The following is a 17,036-nucleotide window of genomic DNA, read 5'->3' as shown; positions in this document are numbered from 1 at the left end:
TCCTGTTGGTTTACTGTCCCGGTGGTTTACTGTCCCGTTGGTTTACTGTTGGTTTACTGTCCCGTTGGTTTACTGTCCGGTTGGTTTACTGTCCGGTTGGTTAACTGTTGGTTTAATATTGGTTTACGGTCCTGTTGGTTTACTGTCCCGTTGGTTTACTGTCCCGTTGGTTTATTGTTGGTTTAATATTGGTTTACGGTCCTGTTGGTTTACTGTTTGTTCACTGTCCCGTTGGTTTACTGTCGGTTTACCGTTGGTTTACTGTCCCGTTGGTTTACTGTTGGTTTACCGTTGGTTTACTGTCCCGTTGGTTTACTGTTGGTTTACCGTTGGTTTACTGTCCTGTTGGTTTACGGTTGGTTTACGGTTGGTTTACGGTTGGTTTACTGTCCCGTTGGTTTACTGTTGGTTTACCGTTGGTTTACTGTCCCGTTGGTTTACTGTTGGTTTACCGTTGGTTTACTGTCCTGTTGGTTTACGGTTGGTTTACGGTTGGTTTACGGTTGGTTTACTGTCCCGTTGGTTTACTGTTGGTTTACCGTTGATTTACTGTCCCGTTGGTTTACTGTTGTTTTACCGTTGGTTTACTGTTGGTTCACTGTCCCGTCGTCTCCTTCCCTCGGCAGCGTTCCTCTCCCAGCCCAGGATCTCGTTCAGCTTCTCCCAGGCGGCAGGGGGGTACAAGGGGGCCGTGACCTGCTGGACCTCCACAGGGAGTCCGCCCGCGTCCTTCAGCCTCTCCCTGGACGGAGAGGAGGTGGCCTCCCACAACGCCACCGCCTCCATGACGGTGACCTTCCCCGTCGCCATGGAACCTGCGCAGGACATGGTCGCTGCCCGGTGCCGGGTGAAGACCGACGTCCAGGACCTTTGGAGCGAGACGCAACCTCTGGTCGTAGGTAGGAGGAGTCTGGTGGTAGGAGTAGTCTGGTGGTAGGAGGAGTCTGGTGGTAGGAGGAGTCTGGTGGTAGGAGGAGTCTGGTGGTAGGAAGAGTCTGGTGGTAGGAGGAGTCTGGTGGTAGGAGGAGTCTGGTGGTAGGAGGAGTCTGGTGGTAGGAGGAGTCTGGTGGTAGGAGGAGTCTGGTGGTAGGAGAAGTCTGGTGGTAGGAGGAGTCTGGTGGTAGGAGGAGTCTGGTGGTAGGAGGAGTCTGGTGGTAGGAGGAGTCTGGTGGTAGGAGGAGTCTGGTGGTAGGAGGAGTCTGGTGGTAGGAAGAGTCTGGTGGTAGGAAGAGTCTGGTGGTAGGAAGAGTCTGGTGGTAGGAAGAGTCTGGTGGTAGGAGGAATGATGAGGGGCATAAAGGTCAGGCCATCTTCTCACCCATGTTATTTTTCTTCTTCTTCTTCTTCTTCTTCTTCTTCTTCTTCTTCTTCTTCTTCTTCTTCTTCTTCTTCTTCTTCGCCTCCTCCTCCTCCTCCTCCTCCTCCTCCTCCTCCAGTCCCGGTCGGCGGCCATGTTGAGCTGGAGGTGGAGTATCTCTACGGGGCAGACTCTAAGATGGCCGCCGCCCAGCTGCACTGCCGCCCCGGCCGGGGAACCTTCCCCTCGTTCTCCTGGCTGCTGAACGGCGCCGGCCTCCCCGCTGACCTCCTTCCGGCGCCTCCTCTCCATGACGCCGCCCCCCGCTACGGCCTGGTGGACGGGGGGCGGTCCCTCTTCCTCACCGGGGTGGCCCCCGGGGGGGGCGGGTCCTACCGCTGTCGGGTGAGGGACAGCTTCGATGACTCCGCCCCCTGGTTCGAGAGTCCGGCCGTGCTGGTCAGACTGACAGGTGAGCGCCGAGGTCTAGTGGGGGAGGAGCCCCCCCCCCCCCCCCCCCTCAGAGAGAGCACCCCCCCACCCCATCAGAGAGAGGCCCCCCCCCTCAGAGAGTGGGCCCCCCTCAGAGAGAGAGCCCCCCCCCCTCAGAGAGAAAGCCCCCCCCCTCAGAGAGAGGGCCCCCCCGTCAGAGAGAGGGCCCCCCCCTCAGAAAGAGCACCCCACCCCTCAGAGAGAGGGCCCCCCTCAGAGAAAGCCCCCCCCCCCCTCAGAGAGAGCCCCCCCCCCCTCAGAGAGAGGGCCCCCCCCTCAGAAAGAGCATCCCCCCCCCTTCCCCGTACCCCCGTCAGAGAGAGGGCCCCCCCCCCTCAGAGAAAGCACCCCCCCCTCCCGTCCCCCCGTCAGAGAGAGGACCCCCCCCCCTCAGAGGGAGCCCCCCCCCGTCAGAGAGCCCCCCCCCCATCAGAGAGAGGGCCCCCGTCAGAGAGAGCCCCCCCCCCCCCTCAGAGACCTGGGCCCAATGCTCAGACAGAAGGTTCTGAAGCCAGGAGGTCCCACTGCCCTCGGGCCTCAGCCCTTCATTAACCCTTCTCCTCTATCGTCCTCCAGCGGCCGCTCTGACCACCATCGAGATCATCAGCATCTCGTTCTGCTGCTTCCTGCTGCTGGTCTTAGTGGCGGGGGGGGTGTTTGTGATGCTGAGGCTTGGGGACCGCCGACGGGGTGAGTTCTCTGTAGATATGCTGTTTGAATGAAGGATTGGGGTTGTGTGTTCGACTCCCTGCCCAAAGGTTCTTGGTTTTGATCCTCGTCTACACGAGGTGGGATGACTAAAGACTCCTGCTCCTTAATGAATTAACTCCCAATCACTTCGGTTCAAATAAATCAGCTACTAAAAGACTAATAATAATAAGGTAAAACATGGAAAAGATGAACGTTAAAAGAGGTTAGGTTTAGGTTTATCGGTGCTACAGTGCGGACTGCGGACTGATGTAAAACTATGAGACTAACATCACTTTATCTCTCTTAGCGACCAGCCGGCGCCCCTCTACCACACAGTAAGCTGCTTTTGATTCATGTTCCCTGGATCCTGCAACCACTGTCATACGCACATATACACACATACACACACATATATATATATATCTGATACACGTATCCGAATCATCCCCTCCTCTCCCCAGCTCAGGTCCCCGTCTGCCAGCAGCCTTGCCTTCCCTGACCGCTCAGAGAACCAGAGCTGGAGTCGGCTATGATGCCCACAGACAGGTACGAGAGCATAGAGGTATATAGATGTGGTTAACTTGCAGTGGATGCACAGTGTTCATTGTGTGTATGCAGTGTTATGAGTCTTACCTTCAGTATATTTAGATATGCATTTCAGGTTTATTTTGAAAGAATTGAAATGCATTAATATGAGCGAAAGCTGTCTTCTCTTGCAGACTCTGCAGTTGATCCCAGTTCAATAAGACCAGTATCATGAGCCACCACAACCAGTTCATGAAGACACACCAGTACCATGGACCAGTACCATTACCACAAACCACCACAACCAGTTCATTAAGACGCACCAGTACCATGGACCAGTACCAGTACCACAAACCACCACAACCAGTCCATTAAGACGCACCCGTACCATGGACCAGTACCACAAACCACCACAACCAGTTCATTAAGACGCACCAGTACCATGGACCAGTACCGTGCACCACCACCTCGCCCCCCCCCCCCTCTTTATCAGAATGTGTTTAAACTCAAGTCTTGGTTTTGTAGCAAAATTACATTTCTTAAAGCAGCAGTAGGCCTACAGTATCTGTGTCCTTTATGAAAAATAAAAGACTGTATAGATTTAAAATCTGTGTGTCTTTATTTGTTGATAAAGTTGGTAAAGTGTGCATTACGTTTACCTTTAATTATTCCTATCATGTTTTTCTTTACTTTAAGTACGTGATAAATTGCTACATTGAAGTTGAATGAGAACTTGTTGTGTTGATGAGGGCAGGCTAAGGGGGGGCAGGGCGAGGGCACTATCAGTTTGGAACACATTTTGCACACAAGTTTGTGTGCATGTATGTGTGCATATGTGTGTGTGTGTGTGTGTGTGTGTGTGTGTGTGTGTGTGTGTGTGTGTGTGTGTGTGTGTGTGTGTGTGTGTGTGTGTGGATGGGTGGGTGTGTGTGAGAGTGTGTGTGTGTCTTTAGACTGAGTAGATACGAGCACACGCTGACACTAACGTGGATATTAATAAGGATTATCTTAACTTCACGCCACCACCTATCAGTGTTGCTGTTGGAGATGTTGTCTTCTCTGGTTGTGGCCGTGCTGGGTGAGATATGACACATCCACAGTCATAGTTCTGCTGTTATCCGTCATCTCTTTCTAACCTTTACTTTCCACTCAGGTTTCTTCTGCTTCAGCTTGGAGACCAGTAAGACCTTTACTTTATTACTTTATCCTCCCGTTGTTTGAAAACGATGTGGCATGTGGCTCAGGAGGTGGAGCGGGTCGGCTGGTAACCTGAAGGTCGCTGGTTCGATCCCCGGCTCCTCCTAGTGAGCGTGGAGGTGTCCCTGAGCGAGGCGCCCCCCCTGACTGCTGCTGACCAGCTGGCTGTCGCCCTGCGGGGCTGACTCCGCCGTCGGGGGGGGGATGGGTGAATGTGAGGCAGTATTGTAAAGCGCTTTGAGCGGCCACTGGTTAGAAAAGCGCAGTATGAATGCAGTCCATCTACCATCTCTGTCCCCCATGTGAGTGTGTCCGTGCGTACGTGAGCCTGGCGGTGTGTCCATCCATGTCCCCCATGTGAGTGTGTCCGTGCGTACGTGAGCCTGGCGGTGTGTCCATCCATGTCCCCCATGTGAGTGTGTCCGTGCGTACGTGAGCCTGGCGGTGTGTCCATCCATGTCCCCCATGTGAGTGTGTCCGTGCGTACGTGAGCCTGGCGGTGTGTCCATCCATGTCCCCCATGTGAGTGTGTCCGTGCGTACGTGAGCCTGGCGGTGTGTCCATCTCTGTCCCCCATGTGAGTGTGTCCGTGCGTACGTGAGCCTGGCGGTGTGTCCCTCTAGATGCGTCTCCTCTGGGACCTCCGCTGCTCTACGGACCCGACGTAGCGCTGGACGGACACGTCGTTGAGTTTGGGTGTCGGGTGCTCCGCCCCCCAGGAGAGCCCCTCCTCCTGCAGCTGTTCAGGTGAGCCCACACCATGTGACCAGGTGACACTGTGTGACGAGGTGACACCGTGTGACGAGGTGACACCGTGTGACCAGGTGACACCGTGTGACCAGGTGACACCGTGTGATCTGGTGACACCGTGTGACCAGGTGACACCGTGTGACCAGGTGACACCGTGTGATCAGGTGACACCGTGTGACCAGGTGACACCGTGTGAACAGGTGACACCATGTGACCAGGTGACACCATGTGATCTGGTGACACCATGTGACCAGGTGACACCATGTGACCAGGTGACACCATGTGATCAGGTGACACCCTGTGACCAGGTGACACCATGTGATCAGGTGACACCCTGTGATCAGGTGACACCATGTGATCAGATCCTCTGAAAAGAAAGAAGGTAAAGTGAGAGACAGCACAGCGCCCCCCGTGTGTTCCGTGCCCCCCAGGCAGGGGCTCCGCTCCAGGGCCCTGGCTTTCTACACCTCCCTGGACGGCAGCCCGGCCGTCTTCCCCATGGTGGTCCGACGCGCCTCCCACGAGGGGAACCTGGAGTGTGTGGCCAGCGTGCAGAACAACTCCCGGATCCAGCCCTCCGTCAGCCCACCGCATCGCCTCAAGGTCCTGGGTGAGGAGTGAGCTGGTCCCCCCCCCTCAGGGTCCTGGGGGGGTGACAACAGCTCCCTGGTCACCCCCCCCCCCCAACCTCAGGGTCCTGGGGGGACCCTGAGGATCACATGAGTTCTCCTCAATAGGGTGCGGCTCTATGATACCTGGGCCGTGTTTGCACCGTGCTAACGTGCTAACGTGCTAACCGGCCCGCTGTCTCCCTGCAGTGCCCGTGGGCGGAGCCACGCTCGCCATCCGCTCCCGGGAGGAGGAGTTCTTTGAGGGGGAGCGTCTGGTTCTGAGCTGTAACGTGACGTCAGGGAACTACGTCTCCTACAGCTGGCTGCTGGACGACCAGCCCCCCCCCGGCCCCGCCCCCCAGCCTGGCCCCGCCCCCCACCACACCCACCAGGACCTCCTCATCCCCAGGTCAGAGACAAAAATCTAAATAATGAGTGATCCTGTCTCATTGTATTAACATATGAAAGTGCTTCATGACAGATATTGAATGTCTGCCATATTCTAACCCCCCTATAAAGAGCTGCTGGGTTTTCATGTCGTGATATGAACCTAAAACCTGCCGTTCTCCCCCAGAGCTGGACCGCAGCACTCTGGGAGCTACGTCTGTGTCGCCTCCAACCGATACAACGACACCGAGGTCTACCGCGCGGCCAGCCCCAAGGTCATGATCACAGTCAAAGGTCAGAGGTCTACCGCGCGGCCAGCCCCAAGGTCATGATCACAGTCAAAGGTCAGAGGTCTACCGCGCGGCCAGCCCCATGGTCATGATCACAGTCAAAGGTCAGAGGTCTACCGCGCGGCCAGCCCCAAGGTCATGATCACAGTCAAAGGTCAGAGGTCTACTGCGCGGCCAGCCCCAAGGTCATGATCACAGTCAAAGGTCAGAGGTTTACTGCGCGGCCAGCCCCAAGGTCATGATCACAGTCAAAGGTCAGAGATTGTCTCTCAGTATTAACATGACCTACCTACAAGTGAACCAATGACAGGAACATGATATAAGGTATTCCAATTTGAGACATGAACTTGTTTTCATCAGTTGTTTGAGTTATTCCGCTACTGACACCAGTATCGGATATTCCTCGGATACTGCCAAAAATGGGTATCGTTAAGGCCGCAAGTTTAATAGCTATACTAGCTAATTTACGAAACAGGAAAGGGCATGGTTACACCAAAATTGTACCGGGGGCGAAAATTCTACCGCCTACGTAATCCGCGTTCGAAACATTACGTCATAGTTCGACGCGATTGTCCGTTGCCAGGCAGATTTCAAAAAACATTTGCGCTAATGTTGCCAAAGACGAAATAACATAATACAGATAACACTTGTTTTTACTTTATATTTGTATTGTATTGAATTTAGTTAGTAATTTGAGTGTTTAAAGTGTATCATAGTCTAGCTAGCTTGTGTTAATACACTCAGTTTACTAGCTAAATGCGATTAAGCAATTAAATACAATACAAATATAAAGTTAGCAACGCTAATAAATGTAATTTGTAAAATAAGTCTTATCTGTTCAATGCTATTTCGTCTTGCGACGCTCAATGAATGAGCGCGGGAAAGGGAAGTCTGGGGCCCCCTGCTTGAGCTGCTCCCCCCGCGACCCGACCCCGGATAAGCGGACGAAAATGAGATGAGATGAGATGATTTAGTTCTCAAAAAAGAATTGTTGTCAGTAAGTGAACCGGCTTTACATTACTGTCATCGTAAGAGAACCCTTCAATAAGAACTAGCGCTATCAGTAGGTACAATGCTAGACGCTGTATCGGTATAAACTCGGTATCGGCCGACACTCACAGAAAACGGTTTGGGAACATCTGTGGGATCTTCTGCCCTCAGAGTTGGCCTCCCGCCCTGACCTCTCCTACGCCGTGGAGAAGCAGAACCAGACCTTCTCGGCGCGGGTCACCTGCCTGTCCAGCAGAGGGACCCCCCCGATCACCTTCTCCCTCCTGGGGGGCGCCGTGCTCCTGGCCCGGCAGACCTCCGAGCAGGGTCCGAGCACCTCCTTCAGCGTGCCCCTGGTCCCGGACGCCCCGCCCCGAGGGCTGCGCTGCCGGGCCGAGAACGGGGGGCGGGTCGCGGACGGGACGGAGACGGCCGTACACGTGGGTCAGTGCTCTCATTGGACGGTCTCCATCATGTGATCATACATCCAATCACTTGTACTGAGTTGTGGAGCCCCCCGTCGTTATGGTAACGGCTGGGGGAGCAGCAGGGGAACAGGACGCACGACTTGGGAGGCAGGAGTCTGCGTAGGAAGAATGGTCTTTACTAGCGGATAGGTCGGTAGTCGGTAGATCAGTGATAGATCATGGATACAATCCAGCAGGGAGAAGACGTGGTCGGGAGGGAAGGAATCGGAAAACTCGGGAACCGTAAATATCAGGAGGAGAAGCCGGGACGCTTGATACAAAGAACCAAGATGAACCGGCCCAGATGAAGGGAAACGCGCTTTCTACATCCACTAGGAGGGGAACTTTAACGAGGGCAGGTGAGGACAATTAGGGTGAGAGAGGACAGTCAGAGAAACACAAGGGCAGGGAGGGAAGGAATCAGTGGAGAGGGCGACATGCGTGAGTCTTATTATAACAGGAAGCCTCGATGGCATCTTGGACTAATCCTGTGTGAGCCTCGCCCCTTCAGTCCAGATAACGTCTCCCATGATGCTCTCTGCTCCCAGCGCCGGTGGGCGGGCCGGTGACCCTGACCTATGAGTACATCACGGCGGAGGACTTCTCCGTGACCGCGGTGACGTTCTTCTGCCGGGTGGCCAAGGGGAGCCACGCCCGCTTCCAGTGGTTCCTCAACGGCACCCTGCTGGGCCCGGACGCACCGGCCTTCTACACCCTGCTGCAGCCGTCCGCCCGGCAGTCTGTCCTCCTGCTGCCCGTGGACAGACGGAGCTCCGGGACGTACCACTGCCGGGTGTCAGACCTCTACGACAACACGACGGGGGTCCCGAGCGGGAAGCTGTACCTAGACAGAGAAGGTGAACGCTGGTCTGTACTTAGACAGAGAAGGTGAACGCTGGTCTGTACTTAGACAGAGAAGGTGAACGCTGGTCTGTACTTAGACAGAGAAGATGAACGCTGGTCTATAGCGAGAGGGTGAACGCTGGTCTGCACCTAGACAGAGAAGGTGAACGCTGGTCTGTACCTAGACAGAGAAGGTGAACGCTGGTCTGTACCTAGACAGAGTAGGTGAACGCTGGTCTGTACTTAGAGAAGGTGAACGCTGGTCTGTACTTAGACAGAGGAGGTGAACGCTGGTCTGTGCAGAGCCACTGGGCCACCGTAGCCATGGAGTCTGACACTGGGTCCCATCGAGTGACTTCTTTGACGTGTAGATTCCTTTGGCTGTCGTGGAGCCTTGCAGACATGTCCACTTCACCCCATAGAGTGTTACAGTTTAACCTGGTCTCTCCCGCCATGGCTGACTTCATCCCTGACCAATCCTAACCTCTCCACGATGGTCCCGCCCCCTCACCTTTGATACCTTTGTATTAACCCCACAATGTGAAAGTCTCCCTAAAGGATCATGTACACATACCATTGTTTCATGGAGTTTATTCTTTGTCTGTTGGCTGTCTGTATCTCCCCGTGGTCATGCCCTAAAATTAAATCTAATATTTACTGGCTAAAGTGTCCTATAAAGAAGCTGTCCTTGGTCACTAGAAGTGTCCGTCCTTGGGTTCCTGAGCCTCTTCTCTCTCCGTCCCCTGCAGCGCTGAACCGCCTCTCCAGCGCGGTCGTCGCGGTGGTCTTCAGCTGCTTTGGTCTGTTGATCGCCTGCGTCTCCGCCTGCTGCTGCGCTGGGCTGATCGGCAGTGAGTGTGCACCTTCACCTGTCACTACTGTCCCACCTGTTCACCAGAGAGACCAATCCTAATGATCATCATAATCTGGCCTTATTGCATATTGTACGTCCTTGCACTTTGAAAGAGTTAGCATCTTATCCTATCTATGTTTGTTGTGTACGGGGAATGGGTTAACCTAGTGATAGTTAGTGCTTGGCACTTGGTTCTCTGGTTTCTCTTTCTTCTCACAAATGTACTTACACTTTGGATAAAGGGTCTGCTAAATGCCCAAAGTGTAAACGTGAATGTAAATAATAACCCGTGAATGTGCGATGCAGTACAATGCAGTAGGCGTGTACATAGGCAATGCTCTTTACATACGCAGTCACGAATAACCAATCAGACGGATGAACGGCGCCGTGAACAGAAGTGAACTGCTTGCATGTCCTTAACGTTCCTCCACGGCTAGGGGAGGGAGGGCGACTCTGACCAGGAGGGAAACTCATCTGGAGACGTCCAACTAGCGGACCTGTGAGCCAGTGGAGTGCTTCATCATTACAGATGTTAACACAAACGTTCTCTTGTTCTTTTTGTTCACTGAAGGGAGGAGACAGGAGCGCCTTAAACCGACGTAGGTCACTCTGAGAGAAGATCCAGGGAAGGGCGTGTGTTGTTATAGCTCTATAGAGTGTGTTGTTATAGCTCTACAGAGTGTGTTATTATAGCTCTATAGAGTGTGTTGTTATAGCTCTATAGAGTGTGTTGTTATAGCTCTACAGAGTGTGTTGTTATACCTCCATAGAGTGTGTTATTATAGCTCTACAGAGTGTGTTGTTATAGCTCCATAGAGTGTGTTGTTATAGTTCTACAGAGTGTGTTGTTATAGTTCTACAGAGTGTGTTGTTACAGCTCTACAGAGTGTGTTATTATAGCTCTACAGAGTGTGTTGTTATAGCTCTATAGAGTGTGTTATTATAGCTCTACAGAGTGTGTTGTTATAGCTCTACAGAGTGTGTTATTATAGCTCTATAGAGTGTGTTGTTATAGCTCTATAGAGTGTGTTGTTATAGCTCTACAGAGTGTGTTGTTATACCTCCATAGAGTGTGTTGTTATAGCTCTATAGAGTGTGTTGTTATACCTCCATAGAGTGTGTTGTTATAGTTCTACAGAGTGTGTTGTTATAGCTCTACAGAGTGTGTTGTTATAGCTCTACAGAGTGTGTTGTTATAGCTCTACAGAGTGTGTTATTATAGCTCTATAGAGTGTGTTGTTATAGCTCTATAGAGTGTGTTGTTATAGCTCTATAGAGTGTGTTGTTATAGCTCTACAGAGTGTGTTGTTATAGCTCTATAGAGTGTGTTGTTATAGCTCTATAGAGTGTGTTGTTATAGCTCTACAGAGTGTGTTGTTACAGCTCTACAGAGTGTGTTATTATAGCTCTATAGAGTGTGTTGTTATAGCTCTATAGAGTGTGTTGTTATAGCTCTACAGAGTGTGTTGTAATAGTTCTACAGAGTGTGTTGTTACAGCTCTACAGAGTGTGTTATTATAGCTCTACAGAGTGTGTTGTTATAGCTCTACAGAGTGTGTTGTTATAGCTCTATAGAGTGTGTTATTATAGCTCTACAGAGTGTGTTGTTATAGCTCTACAGAGTGTGTTGTTATAGCTCTATAGAGTGTGTTGTTATAGCTCTATAGAGTGTGTTGTTATAGCTCTACAGAGTGTGTTGTTATAGTTCTACAGAGTGTGTTGTTATAGCTCTACAGAGTGTGTTGTTATAGCTCTACAGAGTGTGTTGTTATAGCTCTACAGAGTGTGTTATTATAGCTCTATAGAGTGTGTTGTTATAGCTCTATAGAGTGTGTTGTTATAGTTCTACAGAGTGTGTTGTTATAGCTCTATAGAGTGTGTTGTTATAGTTCTACAGAGTGTGTTGTTATAGCTCTACAGAGTGTGTTGTTATAGCTCTATAGAGTGTGTTGTTAAAGCTCTATAGAGTGTGTTGTTATAGCTCTAAAGAGTGTGTTGTTATAGTTCTATAGAGTGTGTTGTTATAGCTCTACAGAGTGTGTTGTTATAGCTCTAAAGAGTGTGTTGTTATAGCTCTACAGAGTGTGTTATTATAGCTCTATAGAGTGTGTTGTTATAGCTCTATAGAGTGTGTTGTTATAGTTCTACAGAGTGTGTTGTTATAGCTCTATAGAGTGTGTTGTTATAGTTCTACAGAGTGTGTTGTTATAGCTCTACAGAGTGTGTTGTTATAGCTCTATAGAGTGTGTTGTTAAAGCTCTATAGAGTGTGTTGTTATAGCTCTAAAGAGTGTGTTGTTATAGTTCTATAGAGTGTGTTGTTATAGCTCTACAGAGTGTGTTGTTATAGCTCTATAGAGTGTGTTGTTATAGCTCTATAGAGTGTGTTGTTATAGCTCTATAGAGTGTGTTGTTATAGCTCTATAGAGTGTGTTGTTATAGCTCTATAGAGTGTGTTGTTATAGCTCTACAGAGTGTGTTGTTATAGCTCTACAGAGTGTGTTGTTATAGTTCTACAGAGTGTGTTGTTATAGCTCTACAGAGTGTGTTGTTATAGCTCTACAGAGTGTGTTGTTATAGTTCTACAGAGTGTGTTGTTATAGTTCTACAGAGTCTTTTGTTATAGCTCTATAGAGTGTGTTGTTATAGCTCTATAGAGTGTGTTGTTATAGCTCTATAGAGTGTGTTGTTATAGTTATATAGAGTGTGTTGTTATAGCTCTATAGAGTGTGTTGTTATAGCTCTATAGAGTGTGTTGTTATAGCTCTATAGAGTGTGTTGTTATAGTTCTACAGAGTATTTTGTTATAGCTCTACAGAGTGTGTTGTTATAGCTCTACAGAGTGTGTTGTTATAGTTCTACAGTGTGTTGTTATAGCTCTACAGAGTGTGTTGTTATAGTTCTACAGAGTCTTTTGTTATAGCTCTATAGAGTGTGTTGTTATAGCTCTATAGAGTGTGTTGTTATAGCTCTACAGAGTGTGTTGTTATAGCTCTACAGAGTGTGTTGTTATAGCTCTACAGAGTCTTTTGTTATAGCTCTACAGAGTCTTTTGTTATAGCTCTATAGAGTGTGTTGTTATAGTTCTACAGAGTGTGTTGTTATAGCTCTATAGAGTGTGTTGTTATAGTTCTACAGAGTGTGTTGTTATAGCTCTACAGAGTGTGTTGTTATAGTTCTACAGAGTGTGTTGTTATACCTCCATAGAGTGTGTTGTTATAGTTCTACAGAGTGTGTTGTTATAGTTCTACAGAGTCTTTTGTTATAGCTCTATAGAGTGTGTTGTTATAGTTCTATAGAGTGTGTTGTTATAGTTCTGTAGAGTGTGTTGTTATAGCTCTATATAGTGTGTTGTTATAGCTCTATAGAGTGTGTTGTTATAGTTCTACAGAGTGTGTTGTTATAGTTCTATAGAGTGTGTTGTTATATCTCTATATAGTGTGTTGTTATAGCTCTACAGAGTGTGTTGTTATAGCTCTATAGAGTGTGTTGTTATAGCTCTATAGAGTGTCTTGTTATAGCTCTATAGAGTGTGTTGTTATAGTTCTATAGAGTGTGTTGTTATAGTTCTACAGACTGTGTTGTTATAGTTCTACAGAGTGTGTTGTTATGGCTATATAGAGTATGTTGTTATACCTCTACAGAGTGTGTTGTTATACCTCTACAGAGTGTGTTATTATAGCTCTATAGAGTGACTTGTTATAGCTCAGAGTGTGTTGTTATAGCTCTATATAGTGTGTTGTTATAGCTCTATAGAGTGTGTTGTTATAGTTCTACAGAGTGTGTTGTTATACCTCTACAGAGTGTGTTATTATAGCTCTATAGAGTGACTTGTTATAGCTCAGAGTGTGTTGTTATAGCTCTATATAGTGTGTTGTTATAGCTATATAGAGTGTGTTGTTATAGTTCTACAGAGTGTTTTGTTATAGCTCTATAGAGTGTGTTGTTATAGCTCTACAGACTGTGTTGTTATAGTTCTACAGAGTCTTTCGTTATAGCTCTATATAGTGTGTTGTTATAGCTCTATATAGTGTGTTGTTATAGCTATATAGAGTGTGTTGTTATAGTTCTACAGAGTGTTTTGTTATAGCTCTATGGAGTGTGTTGTTATAGCTCTACAGACTGTGTTGTTATAGTTCTACAGAGTCTTTTGTTATGGCTAGATATAGTGTGTTGTTATAGCTCTACAGAGTGTGTTGTTATACCTCTACAGAGTGTGTGATTATAGCTCTATAGAGTGTCTTGTTATAGCTGTATAGAGTGTGTTGTTATAGCTCTATAGAGTGTGTTATTATAGCTCTATAGAGTGTGTTGTTATAGCTCTACAGAGTGTGTTGTTATAGCTCTATAGAGTGTCTTGTTATAGCTCTATAGAGTGTGTTGTTATAGCTCTATAGAGTGTCTTGTTATAGCTCTATAGAGTGTGTTGTTATAGTTCTATAGAGTGTGTTGTTATAGCTCTATATAGTGTGTTGTTATAGTTCTACAGAGTGTGTTGTTATAGCTCTATAGAGTGTGTTGTTATACCTCTACAGAGTGTGTTGTTATACCTCTACAGAGTGTGTTGTTATAGCTCTATAGAGTGTGTTGTTATAGCTCTATAGAGTGTGTTGTTATAGCTCTATAGAGTGTCTTGTTATAGCTCTATAGAGTGTGTTGTTATAGTTATATAGAGTGTGTTGTTATAGCTCTATATAGTGTGTTGTTATAGTTCTACAGAGTCTTTTGTTATAGCTATATAGAGTGTGTTGTTATACCTCTACAGAGTGTGTTGTTATACCTCTACAGAGTGTGTTGTTATAGCTCTATAGAGTGTGTTGTTATAGCTCTATAGAGTGTGTTGTTATAGCTCTATAGAGTGTGTTGTTATAGCTCTACAGAGTGTGTTGTTATAGCTCTATATAGTGTGTTGTTATAGTTCTACAGAGTCTTTTGTTATAGCTCTATAGAGTGTGTTGTTATAGTTCTATAGAGTGTGTTGTTATAGCTCTATATAGTGTGTTGTTATAGTTCTACAGAGTGTGTTGTTATAGCTCTATAGAGTGTGTTGTTATACCTCTACAGAGTGTGTTGTTATACCTCTACAGAGTGTGTTGTTATAGCTCTATAGAGTGTGTTGTTATAGCTCTATAGAGTGTGTTGTTATAGCTCTATAGAGTGTCTTGTTATAGCTCTACAGAGTGTGTTGTTATAGCTCTATAGAGTGTCTTGTTATAGCTCTATAGAGTGTGTTGTTATAGCTCTATATAGTGTGTTGTTATAGTTCTACAGAGTCTTTTGTTATAGCTATATAGAGTGTGTTGTTATACCTCTACAGAGTGTGTTGTTATACCTCTACAGAGTGTGTTGTAATACCTCTATAGAGTGTGTTATTATAGTTCTATAGAGTGTCTTGTTATAGCTCTATAGATTGTGTCGTTATAGTTCTATAGAGTGTGTTGTTATAGCTCTATAGAGTGTGTTGTTATAGTTCTATAGAGTGTGTTGTTATAGCTCTATAGAGTGTGTTGTTATAGCTCTATAGAGTGTGTTGTCATAGTTCTATAGAGTGTGTTGTTATAGCTCTATAGAGTGTGTTGTTATAGCTCTACAGAGTGTGTTGTTATAGCTCTATAGAGTGTGTTGTTATAGCTCTACAGAGTGTGTTGTTATAGCTCTATAGAGTGTGTTATTATAGCTCTATAGAGTGTCTTGTTATAGCTCTATAGAGTGTGTTGTTATAGTTCTATAGAGTGTGTTGTTATAGCTCTATAGAGTGTGTTGTTAAAGCTCTATAGAGTGTGTTGTTATAGCTCTATAGAGTGTGTTGTTATAGCTCTATAGAGTGTGTTGTTATAGCTCTATAGAGTGTGTTGTTATAGCTCTACAGAGTGTGTTGTTATAGCTCTACAGAGTGTGTTGTTATACCTCCATAGAGTGTGTTGTTATAGCTCTATAGAGTGTGTTGTTATACCTCCATAGAGTGTGTTGTTATAGTTCTACAGAGTGTGTTGTTATACCTCTATAGAGTGTGTTGTTATAGCTCTATAGAGTGTGTTGTTATAGCTCTATAGAGTGTGTTGTTATAGCTCTATAGAGTGTGTTGTTATAGCTCTACAGAGTGTGTTGTTATAGCTCTATAGAGTGTGTTGTTATAGCTCTACAGAGTGTGTTGTTATACCTCTACAGAGTGTGTTGTTATAGCTCTATAGAGTGTGTTGTTATAGCTCTATAGAATGTGTTGTTATAGTTCTATAGATCTGTTGTTCTGCCTCAGGTGGACCTCCGAGGTGAGGGGCGTGGTCCTGGCCTTTGAAGAGGATCTGGTAGGTCAAGCCTTTCTCATCTCATCTACAGACTCACAGTTCAGATTGAATCACGTTCCTCTACAACCACGCGATACAATAACATGATGGAGTGAGGGTGAACGAACGTCTTGATGAATGGATGAGTGAGACTCAGAGTAATTCTGTTCTGCTCTACTCCTCCTAGGACTGGGAGGAGTACCGAGAGCAGGCTGAGGGCCTCACCGCCGCCGGAGTGGAGTCTGATCTGGTACCGCCTGGAGGAACCATCGCCCCATGAGTCTGCACCCGGGTCCTCTCCACCCTAAGACCATGTCTCCTATCAGCAGGAGGCCCTGGCCTCGGAGGAGGAGGAGGAGCAGCGGCCGGAGAACCGGGAGACTCAGAGGAGAACACGGAGCGATGAGGAGAACACGGAGCCATGAGGAGGAGAACACGGAGCGATGAGGAGGAGAACACGGAGCGATGAGGAGGAGAACACGGAGCGATAAGGAGGAGAACGCAGGAGGAGCAGCCAGAGAACCGGGGAACCGGAGCTGAACAGCGCTGGTCTGAACAGAACTCTCAACTGGTCGGTTTGGGACCAGAAAACATCTGTAATCTGATATAAGGTTCCCCGGTCATAACCAACAGCTTTAATATATGACATAATAATAATATAGATAAAATAACTTAAAGAACTGGTCTGCCTCGACTTTTAATGTACACATGTCTTCCAATAATACAGGCACGGCCTGTGTCATTTTGTTTTCAGGCAAAGTGATACCTTTTTTTCCCTAGTTATTATTTTTATTATTATTGTAATATAATACATTATTATTACTACTATTATTAATCCCCCTGCTGGTAACCTGCGGTAACAGCAGGTCAGCTGCCCCTGCTGATTCCCTAAGGTAACAGCAGGTCTGCCGCCCCCTGCTGGTAACCCGAGGTAACAGCAGATCTGCCGCCTCCTGCTGGTACCAGGAGTTACTGCTGTCTGGAGAAAAACGCCACGTACAATAGGGTAGCATAATCCTTTTAATGTGACTGGGTTAGAACCATTACGTTTGTTCAATTAGGGTTAGGAATTCCACGTATGCCTAAGTCTGTAATATTAAAGCTTAGTGGATACTCGCACTGCACTGGCATAGTTTAAAGTATCCAACATTTAGATAATCGTGTCGTCATTCCCATCCCTCCACGACGCTATCTGGTTGGGAACAGACCTTTTAATAAAGTCATTCATTAAAATTAAAAGTCATAAAGGCACAAACTTTCTTAAGTCAACGGGTTTCTAAAGCTCTAAAGCAAGTCTGGTGTACAGTCAATAAGACGCGTGACGTCAGACGCCCAGTCATTCAGAAGCGTGACGTCAGAAG

General features: G+C 47.4%; 2 protein-coding genes across 3 annotated transcripts; both read left to right on the top strand.

The window, feature by feature from the left end:
• Positions 1-611: 611 nt before the first annotated feature.
• LOC130379963 (uncharacterized) lies at positions 612-3,568 on the top strand. The gene is made up of 6 exons (XM_056587125.1): positions 612-899; positions 1,437-1,769; positions 2,366-2,479; positions 2,787-2,814; positions 2,941-3,025; positions 3,199-3,568. Exons 1-6 carry the CDS (start codon positions 785-787, stop codon positions 3,223-3,225), a joined length of 702 nt encoding a protein of 233 aa, XP_056443100.1. The 5' UTR covers positions 612-784; the 3' UTR covers positions 3,226-3,568.
• A 344-nt stretch (positions 3,569-3,912) lies between these two features.
• LOC130379969 (uncharacterized) lies at positions 3,913-17,016 on the top strand. Of its 2 annotated transcripts, none has more exons than XM_056587133.1 (13): positions 3,913-4,082; positions 4,158-4,184; positions 4,825-4,948; positions 5,383-5,561; positions 5,770-5,971; positions 6,137-6,243; positions 7,401-7,673; positions 8,245-8,553; positions 9,289-9,390; positions 9,964-9,991; positions 15,648-15,696; positions 15,863-15,925; positions 16,005-17,016. In XM_056587133.1, exons 1-13 carry the CDS (start codon positions 4,052-4,054, stop codon positions 16,098-16,100), a joined length of 1,590 nt encoding a protein of 529 aa, XP_056443108.1. In that variant the 5' UTR covers positions 3,913-4,051; the 3' UTR covers positions 16,101-17,016. The 2 variants fall into 2 exon arrangements, with proteins under 2 accessions (XP_056443108.1, XP_056443107.1); XM_056587132.1 differs by having other exon boundaries at positions 16,002-17,016.
• The last annotated feature ends 20 nt before the right edge of the window (positions 17,017-17,036 follow it).

Source organism: Gadus chalcogrammus, chromosome 3 (genome assembly GCF_026213295.1).
Source record: "Gadus chalcogrammus isolate NIFS_2021 chromosome 3, NIFS_Gcha_1.0, whole genome shotgun sequence".
NCBI lineage: Eukaryota > Metazoa > Chordata > Actinopteri > Gadiformes > Gadidae > Gadus > Gadus chalcogrammus.
This window is presented reverse-complemented; position numbering and strand designations above follow the sequence as displayed.